This window comes from Brachycentrus maculatus, unplaced genomic scaffold, assembly GCF_059751285.1.
Source record: "Brachycentrus maculatus isolate JH-2025_06_01 unplaced genomic scaffold, ASM5975128v1 h1tg000069l, whole genome shotgun sequence".
Classification (NCBI taxonomy): domain Eukaryota; kingdom Metazoa; phylum Arthropoda; class Insecta; order Trichoptera; family Brachycentridae; genus Brachycentrus; species Brachycentrus maculatus.
The window spans coordinates 861,633-881,151 of record NW_028280823.1 but is presented as its reverse complement, the minus strand read 5'-3'; the positions used below and the strand labels follow the sequence as shown (position 1 = coordinate 881,151).

The 19,519-nt window shown below is 35.8% G+C and overlaps 3 protein-coding genes across 3 annotated transcripts in view; 2 read left to right on the top strand and 1 right to left on the bottom strand.

Moving 5' to 3' along the window:
• l(3)80Fj (lethal (3) 80Fj) overlaps positions 1–6,864 on the top strand; it is a 29,597-nt gene extending 22,733 nt beyond the window's left edge. Inside the window, exons 24-32 of the mRNA XM_088256928.1 lie at positions 64–300; positions 609–788; positions 1,406–1,695; positions 2,215–2,410; positions 2,490–4,060; positions 4,137–4,367; positions 4,473–5,132; positions 5,699–5,920; positions 6,257–6,864. Coding sequence (XP_088113054.1) covers positions 64–300; positions 609–788; positions 1,406–1,695; positions 2,215–2,410; positions 2,490–4,060; positions 4,137–4,367; positions 4,473–5,132; positions 5,699–5,920; positions 6,257–6,385 — 3,716 coding nt within the window. The 3' untranslated portion in view covers positions 6,386–6,864. The remainder of the gene's footprint in view (positions 1–63; positions 301–608; positions 789–1,405; positions 1,696–2,214; positions 2,411–2,489; positions 4,061–4,136; positions 4,368–4,472; positions 5,133–5,698; positions 5,921–6,256) is intronic.
• A 658-nt stretch (positions 6,865–7,522) lies between these two features.
• On the bottom strand, positions 7,523–13,054 carry Prp19 (pre-mRNA processing factor 19). Its single transcript, XM_088256930.1, has 7 exons — positions 12,960–13,054; positions 12,721–12,870; positions 12,504–12,637; positions 10,712–10,858; positions 10,008–10,196; positions 8,956–9,197; positions 7,523–8,527 (listed from the first exon to the last, which is right to left on the bottom strand). Exons 1-7 carry the CDS (start codon positions 12,976–12,978, stop codon positions 7,897–7,899), a joined length of 1,512 nt encoding a protein of 503 aa, XP_088113056.1. The 5' UTR covers positions 12,979–13,054; the 3' UTR covers positions 7,523–7,896.
• Positions 13,055–14,708: 1,654 nt separating this feature from the next.
• Positions 14,709–15,650, top strand: LOC148311227 (selenoprotein M-like). Its single transcript, XM_088256932.1, has 2 exons — positions 14,709–14,914; positions 15,168–15,650. Exons 1-2 carry the CDS (start codon positions 14,825–14,827, stop codon positions 15,444–15,446), a joined length of 369 nt encoding a protein of 122 aa, XP_088113058.1. The 5' UTR covers positions 14,709–14,824; the 3' UTR covers positions 15,447–15,650.
• Positions 15,651–19,519: the final 3,869 nt, after the last annotated feature.

Below are 19,519 nucleotides of genomic sequence, written 5' to 3'. Positions count from 1 at the left end.
AAGAATTTATATTGATATAACGGGCAAACAAAACTTAAATGGGCTGATGGCAAATCATTCTAGGTGCTCTGTTTGCGTTTGAGATGCTGTGCACAAAACTGGGTCGCCTGTTTGAGCCCTACATAGTCCACGTGCTGCCTCACTTGCTCCTCTGCTTCGGGGACTCCTCGCAGTACGTCAGGACGGCCACCGACGACACCGCCAAGGTGGTCATGAGCAAGCTGTCCGCCCACGGAGTCAAGCTCGTGCTGCCCTCACTCCTGGCCGCGCTGGAAGACGACAGCTGGAGAACCAAGACAGGTTCGTTTTCTACAACAATTCTGAACATTTGGTCATGGAGAAGATTGTGGAAAGTAATACATTATTATAATATCAATACATAATATCAATTCCTCTCCTCTCCTTTTCCTTCCTGCATATTCCATTTTTATACCATACCCTTACACTATTGCCCCCACCCTCACGCACACACACATACACTCATAAACACACCCTTTCTTCTCTCTTAATATACAAAAGTATTCATAACATATATGTGAAATTATTTAATTTTTTATGTACAAGCTGTGTAATTCCCAAAATAAAATAAAATAATTTTCTCCCCGAAGGTTCTATCGAGCTCCTGGGAGCCATGGCGTATTGTGCACCGAAGCAGCTGTCTTCCTGCCTCCCGAGCATTGTGCCCAAGCTCATAGAAGTATTGAGTGACTCTCATGTCAAAGTGCCGGAAGCCGGCGCTGAAGCCCTCAAAGTCATCGGCTCTGTTATTCGTAACCCAGAAATCCAAGGTAACTTAAGTGTACTTATATATTATACAAATCCAAAGCCACAAGGTTTAGCTAACTTTCACGACTTCGGATACAAAAAAATGTTTGTTAACTTGAAATCGAAGGTTAAAAACTAGAAAATAGAATTGACCAAAATTAGTGTTTACTTTTAAATACTATAATATCCGAGGATACTGAAAGTAACACAAATGAAATTAAGAATACCAATTTGATTGTTATATGTTCTTCAGCATATTCTTACTTCTTTCTTGTAACATGTTATGGCTTACGCAATATAGTGGTTAACTTGTTATGTGTCTGTACAGGAAGTCCCGGGTTTAACTTCCCGACGGTCGAAATAAATATAATCTTATATTTATTTAATATCACCTTTGTTCGGTACCCGAAGCACAGGTCTGATTACCGTGGCTTGGCAATTAACACTATGTCAAAATGTTTCATTGCCCTATGCACCCATGAGTGTAGATAAGGATTAGAAGATTAATATTTCATGGCCAATCAAAGTAATGATTCAAATCACTTTAAATGAGAAATTGAAAAAGTATTTTTTTAAAGATTTTTTAAAATTTTGGTGTTGGATCATGTTCAACATGTCATAATTGTGCTTTTAATTACAGCCATCGTTCCACCATTACTGGAGGCCTTGCAAGATCCGGCCCACAAGACCTCGGCGTGCCTGCAGACTCTGCTGGACACCCAGTTTGTGCACTTCATTGACGCTCCATCGCTGGCCCTGATAATGCCCGTGGTGCAGAGATCCTTCATTGACCGCTCCACAGAGACAAGGAAGATGGCCGCTCAGATCATCGGCAATATGTACTCGCTGACGGACCAAAAGGACTTGATGCCGTACCTTCCTAACATCATCCCTGGCCTCAAAGCATCTCTTTTGGATCCTGTTCCAGAGGTAATTATGATGTATTTTTACACCTTTATCTTTTTTTCTGTTTGTGGTTTATAGCAAACAATTTTTTTCTCTTTAAATCGTTTCTCCCAAATCGAACGGGGTTTTATGTTATTTGTTTTAATATCCGACAAGGTATAAGCAAAAAAAAGCTAAATCGCTCTCAGTTTTTTAGATTTATCAAAATTGTAACACCCTTTCCATATTTTACCATCAATAGCTACTAGATTCCGCCTCCGTAGTGTAATGGTCAGCACGCTCGGCTACCGTTCTGGAAGTCCCGGGTTCGATTCCCAAGGGGGGTAAAATAAATATAAGTGATTTTTTCACTGTAATATTTATTTAATATTACCCTAGACTGGTACCTGAAGCGGAGGGCTGATCACCTTTCCTTCATGTGTAAAACGATCAAGATAACACTGCGTTTATATGACGCAGTGCCCTATGCACCATTGGGGTGCGGATAAGGGATAAGGTTATATCTACTAGATTTAAGACAAAATGTTTATTGAATTATTTAAGGTTCGAAGTGTATCAGCAAGAGCTCTGGGCGCCATGGTGCGCGGAATGGGTGAAGCTAGTTTCGAGGACTTGCTTCCTTGGCTGATGCAGACCCTCACTTCGGAGAGCAGCAGTGTGGATCGCTCGGGGGCCGCTCAAGGATTGTCCGAAGTTGTAGCAGGACTCGGAGTTGAGAAGTTGCACAAACTTATGCCAGGTATTTTATTGGATTTAATAATTGTTACGTTAGGTAGATTTACATTAGTGCAGCGGGTGATTCCTTCTTTTCTTTCCAGATATTATTGCAACATCTGAACGTACAGATATTGCTCCACACGTAAAGGACGGATACATCATGATGTTTATTTACATGCCAGGTGCATTCACCACTGAATTTACTCCCTATATTGGTCAAATCATCAATCCTATCCTCAAAGCCTTAGCGGATGAAAATGAATATGTCAGAGATACAGCCTTGAAAGCTGGTCAGCGCATTGTCAACTTGTATGCCGATTCAGCCATCATGCTGTTGCTGCCAGAATTAGAGAAAGGCTTGTTCGACGACGATTGGCGTATTCGGTACAGCTCCGTTCAACTGCTAGGAGATTTGCTGTATCGCATATCCGGTGTTTCCGGAAAAATGAGTACCGAAACTGCGTCCGAAGACGACAACTTTGGAACCGAGCAATCGCATTCAGCTATTATGGTAGCCCTCGGTCAAGAGAGAAGAAACCGCGTGCTGGCCGGACTTTACATGGGACGTAGTGACGTTGCACTCATGGTGCGACAGGCCGCGCTTCACGTGTGGAAGGTGGTCGTCACCAACACTCCTCGCACTCTGCGAGAAATTCTCCCAACTCTCTTCGGCCTACTCTTGGGATGTTTGGCTTCCACCAGCTTCGATAAGCGACAAGTGGCCGCCAGGACATTGGGTGATCTTGTGAGGAAATTAGGCGAAAGAGTTCTTCCCGAAATCATACCCATCTTGGAGAGAGGCTTGCAATCCGATAGAGCAGATCAACGACAAGGAGTGTGCATCGGACTGAGTGAAATTATGGCCTCTACTTCTAAGGATATGGTGTTGACTTTTGTTAACAGTTTAGTTCCGACCGTAAGGAGAGCGCTGTGTGATCCTTTACCGGAAGTGCGTTGCGCAGCAGCTAAGACGTTTGACAGTTTGCACGCAACTGTCGGAGTCAGGGCACTGGACGACATCCTCCCCGCTATGTTGAATGGTCTGAACGACCCCAACCCCGACGTTGCAGAAGCCACTCTGGACGGCTTGAGGCAAGTCATGGCTATCAAATCTCGAGTCGTACTTCCTTATCTAGTACCGCAGCTCTCAGCCCCGCCAGTTAACACCAAAGCTCTCTCCATTCTGGCTTCTGTTGCCGGAGAAGCTTTAACTAAATACTTGCACAAAATCTTGCCGGCTTTGTTGAGTGCACTTTGCAGTGCCCAGGGAACTCCCACCGAAGCTCGTGAACTGGAGTATTGCCGCGGAGTAGTGTTGTCTGTGAGTGACGAAGCGGGGGTGCGCGCTGTGATGGATGCCTTACTGGAAGGGTCGCGCTTCACATCTGCGCCACAGCGCCGCGCCGCTGCTACCCTCCTCGCCGCATTCTGCTCTCACACTCGCGCTGATTACACTCATTACATCCCGCAACTACTCCGCGGACTTATTCATCTCTTTGCGGATGAGGACCATGAAGTTCTCCAAATGGCGTGGGAGGCTCTGCAAGCTGTAACTAAGAGCATGAATGCGGAACAACAGATCCAACACGTCTCGGATGTCAGACAGGCAGTGAGGTATGCCATGAGCGACTTGAAAGGAGTGGAATTATTGCCAGGGTTCTGTTTGCCCAAGGTAAGACTTTTAATCTGAAAAAAATTCTAGTCCACTTATATAAAAACTATTCCCTGACTTTATTTGTTGTTTTTAGGGAATCACACCAATTCTTCCATTGTTCAGAGAGTCTATTTTGAATGGATTGCCGGAAGAGAAGGAGGCAGCGGCTCTTATGCTGGGTGAAGTCATCCGCCTGACTTCGGCACCCGCTCTCCAGCCATCTGTCGTTCACATTACCGGCCCCTTGATCAGGATTTTAGGAGACAGGTTCAATGCGAGTGTGAAGGCGGCAGTTCTAGAGACACTCGCATTATTGCTTGCCAAGGTACCTTTCGCACTTCACAATTTTTATATGAATGTACATACATATCAGTATTTATTCGTAATGGTTTATACACAATTTACAAATTCTTGAAAACATCTAATTCAGGTGGGAGTAATGCTGAAACAGTTCTTGCCCCAGTTACAAACAACATTCTTGAAAGCGTTAAATGACCCAAATAGACAAGTGCGTATCAAGGCGGGTTACGCATTGAGTCAACTAGTGGTGATACACACGAGAGCGGACCCTCTGTTTGTGGAAATGCACAACGGCATAAAGAACTCCGAAGACCCGACGGTGAAGGAGACCATGCTGCAGGCCTTGAGGAGCATAATCAGCGGAGGCGGGGAAAAGATGTCCGAAACTCTAGCTCTCAGCGTGCTGGTGACCCTCACGTCTCCGGCCTTGTTGGGGCACCCTGAGGACCCTCCTCGCAGCGCTGTGGGTGGGTGTCTGGGGGCGCTGCTGCACTGCCTCCCGGAAGGCGCGCGGGACTCCGCCCTGGCAGGGATGCTGGCCGAGGACTCCCCCGACTGGACTCTGAGACACGGACGCTCCTCGGCCGTATTCGTTGCCCTCAAAGACCAACCCGAATTCATCTACACCAACCAATTCAAGGAGAAAGTTTGCAAAACTTTACTGAATTACTTGACCAGCGACAGAGTACCTATAGTATGCAATGGAGTACGCGGAATAGGCTACCTACTCAGGTACCTACAAATCCAGAAGATGCCCATTCCACCAAATCTCATTACTCCATTTGTTAGGGTAAGTGACTCACGGGAATAAACTAAATATAGATAATACCAATGTACTTGTGATTTGTTCAGCCATAAATATAGTTCAATGGTTTGTTAGAATCTTTTGACAGTAACATAAATGAAATGGTTTATTAATTGAACAGCAATCAACACAAGACCTCATATCTCCATATTTATTTAGAACTTATTCTGAGTGTAATGTTCCGAAACCTCGGGACAATCCGTTTCAAAGCAGTTTTGACATGGGGTGCAATTATAGCATCTTTTGACTTATTTTATTGAGAATCATAATTTTTATTACTACTAGATATTTATAGAAGTTACAAACAAAATTATCTACATATTTAAGCTTTGAAGACAGAAGTCAATAGTATGGAAGTTGTGTTTTAAGACAAAAATCATTACAATTTCATTTCATCAAATTCATCCATTCTGAGAAATCAAGGATTGAATCTTGTGTTTTTGTGCGATGGACATTATCAAAGGTGGCTCGGACTAAGTACCAAACTCGAGTGAAGAGTTGAACATAGGTGACAAATTGATGGTTAATAATTCTATTCTCTTACTTTTCAGACAATGAATCATGCAAACAATGATGTGAAACAACTGCTGGCTAGAGTCTGTACGATGCTAGGACGTTGTGTACCGCCAGAAAATATGACTCCAGAATTATTGAAACTATTATTACCAACTCTAGTCAACGGTACAAAAGAAAAGAATGGATATGTCAAAGCCAATTCGGAAATAGCTTTAATAACCGTTTTACGACTGAGGCACGGAGAGGAAGTACAACAGGTAAATGTTTAAAGAAAAGGGTCTCTTCTTAATCCAACATAGGCTGTTGTCAACTCATATGTACTGTGTCATTAGATTGATTAATACATCTAGGAGTTCCGAAAATTTGATTGGAGTGGTTGTCAATCATGGGTAGAATGGTGAATGTTACACGTGTGTAAAGTGATCACTTAATCAGCCTATGACACGTCATAAAGCCCTGTAAATACCCAGACTTCCATATTATTTTTTATCTTTGTTGAGATGTCAAAATTTAGCCATTTTAGTTATCGATAATAGTAAAACATAATTTTTCAATGTGTGCTTATTTGAAATGACCCATCTTTTATTTTACAGCGCTGTCTTCAGTTGTTGGAGGTTGGTGCGTGCGAATCACTGAATGATGTTGTCAGCAAAGTTTTAAAGAAGGCCCTCGGCCAACCGGAAGGCAAGGAAGAAGAATTAGATTGTACACTTATAACTTGAATGCTCTATTTTGGCGCTGTAACATACATGACTCAGTGGGTCTCTACAATTTTATACCTGAATGTCTATTTAATCCGATTGTTCTTATTTCCTCCATCTGTCCACATTATGGAAAACATTGACTATTCTATCAAACCGTCAAACGGGATTGGCAAGCTCATTGTGAATCAATTCCATTACAAGTCGTTCAACCAAATATTTATTTTTTAACTGTCTTTGTCAAAAGTTTGCCGATCACTAGTCAGGAAGGCGACTGTCTCCAGAGTCCCCCGAGAGACAAAAATATTTTATTCTTGGATGTCTATTATATATCTACATGTTGTTTGATAATAAGTGTTTCCATAATATTTGTCTATTTTAATCAAACCGTGTGAAACCACTACATGTCTATGTATACTCATTGTTGTATTCATAATTACAATTCCACATGTCGCAAGCAACGGATGTGAGGTAATAAATAACAGTTTAATAAAAAAAAAGTGTTTTCTTTCTAATTGGTACTTATCAGTTGCTAGCGTCTTTACCTGGCTTCGCCTACAATTCAAATTGTTTTATTTTATTATTTACTTTTGCGGGTGATCTTGTTTTTCATGGTTGTCATAGTCTAGAAATGTAGGCATGGTTCGTTTGAATTTTTGTTATGAAATAGAATTAAATGGGATCCAACGAAAGAGTTAAGTATCAGTTTTTTTAAATTATGTAGTTTTTTCCATTTTTATTTTATTTGACCAGCGATCGGGTTTTTTCGTTACCGACGTCACCAGTTTGATGATGTCGGTAATGACAAAACCCCATCATTGATCAAATAAAAGTGGAAAAAAGTACATGGTCGTTTTATTACATAAAACGCAGTTCCACCAAGAAAAGTCTGTAAAGAACCTAAATCCAATCCATAAAAAAATTATCAATGCATATTTCTACCAGATTGATTTGTCGAAATATTGATTTTAAAAATCAGAATTTTAATTTAAAAAGATAAAAATAAAAATTTGAACTAAAAAAATATTAAAATTAAAACATAAACCTGATGATTTTTTTTGTATGAAATGACTTGGTATGCTGATGTCTGTTGAATAACACTTGTAGTTTGGATACCCTTAAAAACTGCACATGTTAGAAGAATAAAATTGCAATAAATATTCCATATAAAAGTTTATTGTGAAATAAATCATTCCACACAAACTAGCGTGAACACACAAATATTTAGAAACAGACATTCTGAATAATACACATGTTGGAATTCACACAAATATGTTACATTGAAGCTATTCCCATGGTGATGACTAAACCTCATAGATAAATAAATGGATGGTTTTTAGTTTCATTGTAAACAACGTGGCTGCAAAATTGTCAAGTTACAATTGTTACCTTTACTCATGTGAAATATACTTCTTATTAATCAGTTTATACATAGCTCTATGACTTAACTTTAACAAACAAATAATTGAAGTCTTAAAAGTAAATATTTTGACATAAAAATGATGCCATCATACATTTTGAAAAAATTCCATTTATTCTAATCCATAAAGTTTTAGTGTACGATCCATACTTGTAGAGGCAATGTACTGCGCATTCCTACCGAATCTGACTCCGGTGGCCATGGCTGTGTGATCGTTAAATACTTTGAGTTCCTGCCATTGCTTGCACAAGTAAACTCTAACATCAGTTCCTGCGATAGCTAAATAGTACCCGCTCTGATCGAAGCATAAATCTTTGATTTGATATCCGTCCTCCAGTTGAATTGTCTTGAAGTTCTTAAGCTTCCTCAAATCCCACAATTTGACACAGGCATCGTCAGCGGCAGTGGCCAAATAGTAGCCATTCTCAGAGAACGAGATGGTCGTGATAGGACCGGTATGCCCGGAGAAATTGGCCACGTTGCTCTGCTCTTTGAGATCCCAAATCTTGACCAGGGAATCTTCGGTGCCCGTTCCGAAGATAAGGCCGTCGGGGTGGAACTGTGCGGTGGTGAGACCGACTCCGGAGGAGTCCGACACTTTAGTGAGAAGCGTTCCGGTGCGGATGTCGGAGAATGCCCAGTGCTGATCTGTAGATGTGGAGAGGACATAGTCTCCCGTCGGGTGCAGAGATAATCCTGTAACGGGACCTTCATGGGAACGTAGCAAAACTGTTGTCTGGGACCTGAAAATAATTAAGTTTAGCAAATATACTACTTTTTCTATAGTCAAGTCAGAAAATTATTTTATTTATTTCAAATATGTACATATGCTGTAGGGACGAGCTTAAGAAATATTAATTCAAAACATAAAATAATTGTTATTAAATCATTTTAGTTTTTTTACATTTATTTATTATTATCTGCAGTGGATGGTATGAAGCGATGAGCAGATGTGTGCCTCGTATTTTAGATAACAGGGAATTAAAAACTGATGATTGCAGAATTTAAAGTATTTTTTTAAAGTAAAGTTATGATAATTTTTTTTTTTAAAGATTTAAAAAAATATATTTAAATATTAAATAGTACTAAGTGGCAAACATGATGCCTTCAATCTGATACAGAATTATATTAATCTAAATATGTAACTGGTTACGGATAGAAAGGCTCTTACGTTGGCACGTTCCACACTCGGATAGTGGAGTCAGGCGATGCTGTAATAACAGTGTCTTCATCCGGATGATAGATGACTTTAGTGACTTTCTTGGTGTGTCCCTTGAGAATAACGACCACCTGCTCTGTATCCTTGTTAAATACTGTAGCATTCCTGTCGTTTCCACCCGTCAATATCTTGCTGTGATCTGAAGGATTTATGTCTAGCGCTAGTATACCGGGAACACTCGCTGAATGCAGACCCTGTGGATGGAAATTAAAATAAGTATTATGAAATTTAAAATATACCATGGGTCAATGAAGTGACAAATGCAAAATACAAAATATTATTTGCTTAAGGATGGTGTGGTTAGCGACTAACTTCCTCTTATGTACTAAAAAAATTTACGAACATTTGTGAAGGATGGCTTGCAGTTTGTTGAGATTGAGATTTATAAAAAAAAATCTAATATCAAATTTTTATGAATACAATAACATTTTTCATTGCTTTTTTTACTTTTGATTATTCAAATTGCTTTTTAAGGAGTTGTTAACCATCGGTCAATGAGAAAAGATAATATGTATTAACTTTTTTTATTGTAAAAAAAGTTCAACGCATGGCAAAAATATAGTTGAATAAATAAAATTATAATTTAAACATCAATAATAAAAATCGAAATTGGAGCAATGTCACTTAAAGCTTCAATGAGTCATGGAAAATTATACACAGATATCAGTAATTTAAAAAAAGTGTCAAACAAATATTGGGAGTGTTTAATTTAACAACCTGTATTTCTCGAACAAACCATAAAAATAAGTATTTATGTATTAATTTTAAATCAAACAGATTTTTTGAGTCTACTAAGTTAATTTCAACTGTTAATAAAATACAACATAGTAGACTCAAAATCAAATCTGTGTTTGATTTAAAATTAATACATAAACTAAAATGGAGTTCTACAAATTAAACGCCAAACCAATAAATACAAATAAATGTTTGTACTGTTTACTTATATTAAGGGATTTATAGATGAACACGGTGATTGAGTGGCAGGCAGGTGGGTAGGTACTCACAGGGTGCGAGGCGAGTGTGAGGAAGACCTGCAGCGAGTCGGGTGTGGCGAGGTCTTCGGGCACGGTGCGGCCGCGGCGCTTGCGCTCTTGCGTGAGCAGTGTGGCGCGTTCCTGCAGCTTCTGCACCACCTCGGGACCCATCCCCGCCTGCGCCACGGGCTGCGCCGCCCAGCCGCCCGCCTCCGCCGCCTGCGTAACACAAATCAAATATATTCATATAACTTTCAACCATTAATGTGATCAATTTTATTCTGAGATTACTAGCATTTTAAGCATCCAAATATTCTCTCTTTTTTATGTTGCATAATGAAGTATCCATCAATATATTTAATCAATAACCGTGAATACTCACACTCTGCATTCAATATCTAAGTAGATGAAAACAGATCATTGTCCAACTAGTAACAAACACGAAGTGCTACTTATTCACGTACATAGTGGATACTTTACTTAAAAAAAGAGATGCTATAGTCAGAATATGTGCAATATATGTAATTTTTTATCAATGTCAAAAAACTTGACGTGTGAAGATAATTTTGCTATAATAACAAAATCACCTTCACACGTCAACTTTAAAAAAAAAATTATTTCCATTCCTATAATTTTTTTTAGAGATAGCTATTTTGTAATAGCATTAAAAAAATCATAGAATTGATAAACTGAAATTATGGAACATAAAAGCGATAAATTATATGACAAATAACCTGTTGTGGATGTGGCGGGTTGGCAGCCGTGATGCCAGCCTGGGGCTTGAGTGTTGCCAGCGCCTCTCGGGCCGCAGTCACCTCCTTAGTCAGCCGAGCAATCACTCTGCACGCTGCATCGTGTTGGTAAAGAGCGTGACTCAACTCCTGATAAAAGATAGTCGATACCCCAAATTAAAAATGAAAATGGCAATATGTTGATAATGAAATAATCTATTGATTTTGCTTAACTATATTTTAAGGTTGGAATCCTTCCAGTTTCATGCTTGCAAAGAAAATATTTTGGATATGGAACACTTAATTAATTACATACAATGCAAGAAGCTCAAATGCACACAGCGATCCATAGAAAGGCCCATGCTTGGTCTAAGCCTAATGGATAAAGTAAGTAATGAAGATATCAAGAACAGAACCAAAATAGAGGACATCATGCATCGCGTGGCAAGACTCAAGTGGCAATGGGCAGGACATAAGACAGGACCCCAAAATTTTAAGATGGAGAACAAAAGAGGCGTCGGAAGACCCCAAAAGAGATGGTCCGATGACATAATCGCTGTGGGGGGTAGAAACTGGCTGCAAACAGCGACCGACCAAAGGAAATGGAAGGATACGGAAGAGGCCTATGTCCAGCAGTGGAGGACAGAAGGCTCATGAAGAAGAAGAAAGGCAGAATAAGTGAAGTTATTGTTTAATATTTTTCCAGAAATATAAACAAAGTGGTCTGATATCAGTTATGAAAAACCCGTTTGCTGGGTTAAAAAAATGGAAAAAGCTATTTAGTTGTTATATTTTTACAAAAATTATAACTAGAATGCAAACTCGTGGTAGCAAAAATAATTATTATCTGGCAGTGTTACGTCAAGGTAAATATTATAGACGAGCCATAGTATATATATCAGATTGAAATCCCATAAGTAACTGAAATTTCAGGGCACATTCAGATATTTTCACTTTTAAAATAAAGTTAATATATACTATTTTTGGCAGTAAAACATAGTAATAAATCATGTAACTTTGGAATGGTTGGCTAATCTGCAATCAATTTATATAAATCATATATTAATATATTTTTAAAATATTTTGATTCTTACCTTATAAATCCATATTATTTTATTATTTACTTATTTTATTTCGGCTGATAATGATCTAATGAGATATTTTAACAAAACTCCAACTAATTTTAGATATTTTAGCTGTTTTTATTATTGCTATGAACCGGATGAGACACCTATGATAAAAAATATTTATTTTGTTACGATGCCTGACACAACCTTCTTCACACCTTTGGCTCATATGCTTAGCCTTGATCCACTGCTTTTGCTATGAGGCATCCGCATCCTAGGTATAACTGTGTTTTGTCATAAACGAGAGTTAAATAAATCTTAAAAAAACTTACTAGTGAAATAAATTTATGTATGTGGACTGTGTCTTTTCAAAATTAAGCTGAGTAAGAATACATAATTAAGCAGAACACAAGATTTTTCATTTAATAGAATATATATATCAATATTTCTCAAACAATTTTTATTTTGTAAATAGCAATTTAACTGTAGATTTTTTTACACATTTATTTGTAAAATTACTGGAATAAGAATATTAGGTAACTTTTAGCCAGAGAGAGAAAAGCAATTAACACTAATACACTCAAATAGGATCATGATAAACAGTGTCGCATTAACTAGAACTACAGCTACGAATGTTGCATAAACTACAGCTAAGCAGCAACAGTTTATGCAACATGCGTAGTACACCTAATCACTCAGATGTTAAGGAATTGAGAGAAAATATTAACCTGTCTAGCTGTCTGTAGTTGTTGCCGCTGAGTAAAAGCATGCAACATGAGAGCATCCCATTCATCTTGCATACTCTTCAGTGTGGCCGGGATGCTGGTAGCACTAGGAGGCTTGGGTTTAACAATAGGGGTCACTGTAATAGAAATATAATGTTTGAAACAGAAAGTGACGAACAATGGAACAGGGTTATAATGTTTTCTAATGTCATGTTCATACCTTTGATATCCACAAGATCTTCGGCGGATAACTCCTTGCCAGTGATAGGGTCAACACCATTTTCGTTAATATACTTTTCTATCAAACGTCTCTCAAATATTGCTCCAGACGAAGGAGACACAACAGGATGTTCCGGGACTTCATTTGAAACTAAAATTAATTACAATTCACATAATAATAAAACTTATAAAAATATTTCTTTTTTAATTGAGTGCATTATTATGATTGGTGATACTTACTAGCGCAGCAGAGTGCCATTATTAGTTATTAAACGAAATCACCGCATAAAACGAGAACACGACGTAAACCTCCAAAATGCAGCAAATTCATAGAGAAAACCGGCAAACGCACCATAGAAATATTCAACAAGCGTATGTCAATATATAGATAAGTACTAATATTTTTTACTGCGTTCGAAATATCACGAACAATCGCGAAATGCTGACAGTATAGCAATAAACGCTAAAACCATTTTCAAAATATCAAATAATGTGAAATTTCTCCTTGTAGATAATAGCACACATTGTTCTCTTTGTGTGTAGTATTCACGTGTTGCTCATGATTGCAAGCGAGTATAAACATAAGACAAAAGCTGAGTTTGCACTTTTTTTTATATAGAATGACGTTGCACATGAAATACATTGCTTTTGCCAATGTCAAGTTAATTGAATATTGTTCTTAATTATAAAATATGATAGACTAATTATTAAACTATAAATTTATTCCATTCAATTTAAAAAAAAAACAACTAAAAGTCTGTACATAATTGGGTTCCTGCTCGCCAGGATGAAATGGATATCTGTAGGGAGGGGAATAAGCGGGGCCAGAGTTTCAAAAAATGTTGGCATTTGGTCATTTATTGGGCAAACAAAGAATATGTGGTTAAGGTCTTCCTCTTCAAAACGACACTCGCAAATGGGGGAGTCAAAGACACCAATCCTCGCAAGGTGACAAATGGTGGATGTATCTTTCTTGTTCATCGAATTTTTCCTAAACCAGAGACGGGATGGGACAGTAGGTTGAATGAGAGAGTAATGTTTTCTCTTTGAAATTTTGGAGGTGTTCCATTTGAGGGACCAGCTGGAAGACATATCAATATTTGGAATTGTCAAAAGGTCACCAGATGGGTTGTTAGAGAAATTCGTACTTCCATTTAAAACGGCTTCCTTAGCTAGAGAGTCGGCTTTTTCATTTCCCGGAATGCCATGGTGGCTTGGAATCCAAGTGAGAGAAACCTGAACGTTTTTTTCTTTTAGTAAATATAATTTCTAACGAATTTGGAATATTAAATGGGATTGGGCTTGTTTGAAGGGATTGCTGCTATTTTTTTCAAGAGAGCTTAGAAACTCGGATAAAAGAGTTTGCACTTACACATTATACATTTAAACATGAACTTTAAATTTTAATTTTTTTTTAAAATTCAAAACTAACTAAAATAAAATATTTTGTTTCAAGACTGTAAGGATATACTTTTACGCAAAGATTTTTTTTAGCAACTTGACTCATTGTTATCAGCCAAACGCGCCTAGCACGTATTCCGCACCAGGGGAAATGCTAGGTGTACGCGCGTGGCGCGTACGCCGCACCTACGACGTTAGGACGTATTAATTGGGTTCCACATATTTTATTCCACATGTTACTGCTAAATTTTATGCATAAATATAATATCAATTTGTATTTATAAAACATATAAACATTATTGATGAATTAAAAAAGTAATCAAACAAACTAACTTATAAATAAATTAAATTCATAATAAATTTAATTGACATATTGTTTTGAAATTGAAATATCTTTTTTCGCTGTCATAAATCCATTTTTGAGTCTTTTAGATACATACTGTGCTGTAGATGGGCGTGAATCGATATTTTAATTGTCGAGAAATCTAACTGCCCATCACTATTAAATGTCAAAAGTTTTTGATATCTTGGTTATGTTTAATTTCAATTTTATGTTGTCCGTCTTGTCAAGTGTTGCCGCGTTTCTTTGCATTTTATCGATATTTTTTGGGTGGACCTGCTGTTTTTCGTAAAATTGTTTCATTTTCTACATAATAATTATTAGGTCAAAGAGAAATTAATTAAATCAGTTATCAAATATTAAAATGTCGAATTTAGTATTTGTTTTTTGCTTTTTGTTTGCGGCGACGTTGGTCTGCGGCTATGACAGAACTATAACATCAGCGAGAGTGGAGGTGAGTAAAATTAAAAGTATATGTGTAATATTTCGCTAAACTATTATAATAATTGTAATATATTGTAATATTATTATTATATGCATTAGCATATTAATATTGTAATATTATTGTAAGAATAGTATATTTTTCAACATTTATGAGAATGTTGAATTTATTTCAATCTTATATTTTAATTTAACTCTTGCTCCCCATTGACAAGGGTAACTAACATTCATACATGTTTATCTGAGTATTGAATAAAACTTTTCAGAGTTGCCGCGGATGCTCCTTGAATCGGTTACCGGAAGTGAAGCAGTTCATTTACTCAGATCTCCCCCAGTACGATAAGGTAGAATTCAAAGCTATCCACGGAGCTCCCCCAGAATTGGTCTTATTGAGCGACGCTGGTGAAGAAATTCACCGACTCCCGCTTTCCACTTTGACACGATTGGAATGCAATGAACTGCTTGAAACTCACGGGTTCAAAAAATTACAACCTGACAATAACGAAGACTCAGATTCTGATATACCAGTGAAGTCAGAATTCTAGTACCTATCGAGAATGATAAGAAAAATATTATATTTGTACTGTATTTAATTAATTAAATAAACTTTGCATTACAAGTGCTGATAAGAATGTTGATAACACGTTTGGTTTTTAACCCACTCACAAAATATTTCTCCAGTCATTGTTAATAAGCTTGTATCCTGATTTATTTTATATTATTAAATAAAAATGTACAAATTAAAAAAATATATATACTTTCCCTGGTAACAGATATATCCTAGGCTTATATAATAAAATGACGACTGTATAGTTTTTTCCGGATATATTTTATTTGACCAGTGACCGGGTTTCACCATTACCAATATGAATTAATGTTTAAATATTGACAATAAAGTAAAACCATTCAATCATATAATTTTGGGATGTGAAACATACCCAGTGAATTGCCTGTCGGCTGTCTGGTTCAGATTCTTTTTTTAGTGCAGTATTAGTGAGAGCTCAGTAAAAAAAATCTGCAACCAGTTCAAACAAGAATTAAGTGAACACCAAGTCAAATATTATATTTCATTAGACTGGGAAAATCAATATGAAGGCTGTTACAGATGATTATGGAAACAATGCGCCAAGTAATACTAATCATCATGAATTGATTATTTTAATAAGGGGTGATATATCAAAGATGACAGTCGCAGTCAACAAATATTTAAGTGATAGTCGAATAAATGAAAATGATGACATACTTTAAGGATGTCCATAGGATTAGCAAAAATTATTGATGGACATCACTCACCACATTTTCCAGCATTATTAAGGTCCGAGATTGGCCAGACAATTTTCGTACTAGTACAGAACCTGTTTTTCTAAAGTTTGATGCCCAAACTTGAATGGATCAGAATTATGTCGGTTAAGTTCGAACTGAATGCAGAATGCTCACTGAGTAGTAATTCCAGAACCACCATTACAAATACATATACTCCTTCACAACAAACGCACAATGCTTACCTCACCATACCATTGCGCCTACTGATAATGGCACATATACCGCTATCAACCAATACCCACCTGCACCGATGTATCCCCATCACAACTCACACAACGTCCTCTCTAAATACGGATGGTCTTTTTGCCCACCTTGTAGCAGCTTCATGGTTAATATTATGATAAATGGCAAATATATTTTTGTCTTAGTTTGAAAAAAGAAAATCCACTACCATAAGAAAAAAAAATACACAGGTATTAAGTGGATACACAAATAATTAAAATACTACATTTTATTTATACAAGATATATTTATATATTTTACAATCCAATAAAAATAATAATTTATTACAATGTGGTAGTGATAATATATTTTAGTATTTTTAAATAACAAAAAAGACAATATCATTCAGTTTAATTGCCCACACTTTACAACTTTGAAAACACTTTTTGAATTTATTTACATAATTTAATTCATAAACAAGATATAGTAAAAAAAAGATGTATGTAGCAAGAAATGTAATTTGATTGAATATCTGGTTACACTTTAACATAAGTAAAATATTGAGCGTCACAATTGATACTTTTAATTCAAACTCAATTTATACTCCATTGTAATCTTCAGATTACAATGGGGTATAAGTTGTTAGTAAATATAACATAAATATTTATGCTAAAAAAATATTAAAACTAGTGCCTTCTTTATCAAACATCATCTGCTAGCTTTAGTAAACTCACTTCAAATGTTATTGGTATACTGGTTTTTCATAAGCTCTTGTGCATTAAATTTTCCTGTAAATGAATTGTATGTTTTTTTTACAATTTTTTTAATTTTTTTTTATTTATTTATTATCTGTGATATATATTTTTAATGTTTATAGTTCTGTCTACAGTAATCACAACTAACAAATGACAACAACAAAAATTACTAGCAAATATTTTTTATGCCACTGACAAATTGAGTCAGTCAATGGTCTTGTAACGCCCAGTAAGTCTAGAATATGAACTGCTTTCTTACGGTGTTATTCAGCTTGAAAGATTTCTATTATATTCAATTTTTGCATCGAAACATTTTGATTCGGTTAATGAACAATTTGTACCAAAAATTACCCCATAGAGTAAATTAATTGTGTGATCCAATGTATTATTGTACTATTTTTTAATGTGTGAATATATTACGACAAATATTAATTTCAATGCACATTTAGATTTGGTTTTTTCATTATAAACATAAACAATTAAGAATGTTATTGAAAGGTATCAATCGACCATGTCAATCTATGTAATTTGAGCATAAGATTATTTAAATGGATAAAATCTCTCAAGAGTATTTTTTTTTCAAATTCCATTTTTTATATTAATCAAATGTTCTAGTTTACATTTAAACATGATTTATTATAAATAATTCATATCTACTTATTTAATTTTTATTTTAACTTGGTCAATATTCACACCATTTTCATGGTTGAATATTAGTTTCCAAAATCTAAAAATGCAAATACATAGCTGAAAATGGCAAACATGATTTAATGCAAGTACAAAAAATACATTTATTGATTTTAGGGTTTACGAATTCTTAAATTTATAATCAGATTATAACAAGGCTTTAAATATATGTATAAACTTTTTTATGTATGTTCAAAGTATTATAATGTCAATGTCCTCACTGGAATGAATGGTGTAAATATTTACTTATACATAAAAGCCATATTTAAACAAGAGTGTTAGTTTAAACAAATAGCAAAATTCAAATTTTAGAATTTTCCAACAAGTGTAAAAGTTAAATGCGTTTTTCTCGTTCATTATCATTATCTATTCATTTAAATCCTTTCACATGCTATGTTTACATAAAGATTTAAAACACACAAATAATTATATATTTTCGACTCTTAGATAAGTGTATAAAAATACAACATATCGTATCTGTAGGCTCATGGTAAACTATTGTATATCAAGCATGTCAAATATTCAGGAGACAATTTTGTTTGTCCAATATTGAACATAATATGTATTACGTTTAATTCCTAAAAGCTGGTAAGTTAATATTCTTTTTCAAAAATCACTAATTTGTCCCAGCTGAATATTTGAGATTTTGGATTTCTATTATCTACCTCGTTCTACGGATATTAAATCAAATTTGGAATACAAAAAACCCCACATTATTTACAATAAATAGACAATAATAAATGCTTAAACCTATGTTACAAAGTTGCAAATAAAATATTGCTTTTGTTTCAAAGAATTAATAAAATAACACAATCAAAATAAAAAAAATTATAACATGGTGATGTCTAAGCAAATTGTCTTATCGGCTATCTTTTTGTTGATTGAAAATTTTCCTTAAAATATTCTGGCAGTTCATTGAAAAGAATTTTGGCTTTAGAAATATGTACAAATAATATTTTTAATCCCTATTTGCACTCATGTGATGTATAGAGCATCACATTGGACCAATGCGGTGACAACCCAATCATCAAATACATGTAGGCACATCCTTCTAAAAGTGAAGGCGCTCAGGGTGAAGGACATTACTGCTATATGGGAAAGGACGTGGAGGAGGAAAAGTAAGCGGTATTAATTAAGAAGAGGAAAAGGAAAATAGCAACAATAGCTAAGAGAGTAGGGGTTGCATACCTATACATAAAAAAAAACTGGTTGCATAAAATAGCCTTGCTATACTCGAACGACTTTACAATTCCAATAACAATGACAAAACAACATAATCCAGTGTTGATATTATAAAAATGGATGATAATTCCATTTTCTATTTTTTTTTTGTTAAAACTTTATTGTTGGGCAGTTTTTTCATCAACCCTGACCCTAATTATACTAAGAGAGTCTGCCGCCCGACCTTCAGTGTACTAATCACAAGTAACCGTAAAACCAATTCCGATCCATACAATGTTTTTTGGTATCTCTCGTGCTCTACCAAAAGTAAGCAAATAGAACGCTTATAAGCTTATAACCAAATAGACACTTTTAAGCATTTCCCATAAACAATGTGTTAAGATTACTCATATAAAATGATATTTTTTAAATCAACGAATGCTGTGTAAATTTGTAAGATAAAAATGTATCATGTTAGAAAGAATTGCGCACAGTTGCAAGTATTTGAGATAACTAATTTAATACAATAA

What these genes read in the sequence shown, in the direction of transcription:
- Prp19 (XM_088256930.1), bottom strand. An exon ending in AGATCTTGTGGATATCAAAG is followed by an intron (nt 12,638 to 12,720) that starts GTATGAACATGA and finishes TTTCTATTACAG; the next exon opens with TGACCCCTATTGTTAAACCC. An exon ending in TCACACTCGCCTCGCACCCT is followed by an intron (nt 9,198 to 10,007) that starts GTGAGTACCTAC and finishes TTCCATCCACAG; the next exon opens with GGTCTGCATTCAGCGAGTGT.
- LOC148311227 (XM_088256932.1), top strand. Translation starts at nt 14,825, where the DNA reads ATGTCGAATTTAGTATTTGTTTTTTGCTTTTTGTTTGCGGCGACGTTG. An exon ending in TAACATCAGCGAGAGTGGAG is followed by an intron (nt 14,915 to 15,167) that starts GTGAGTAAAATT and finishes AAAACTTTTCAG; the next exon opens with AGTTGCCGCGGATGCTCCTT.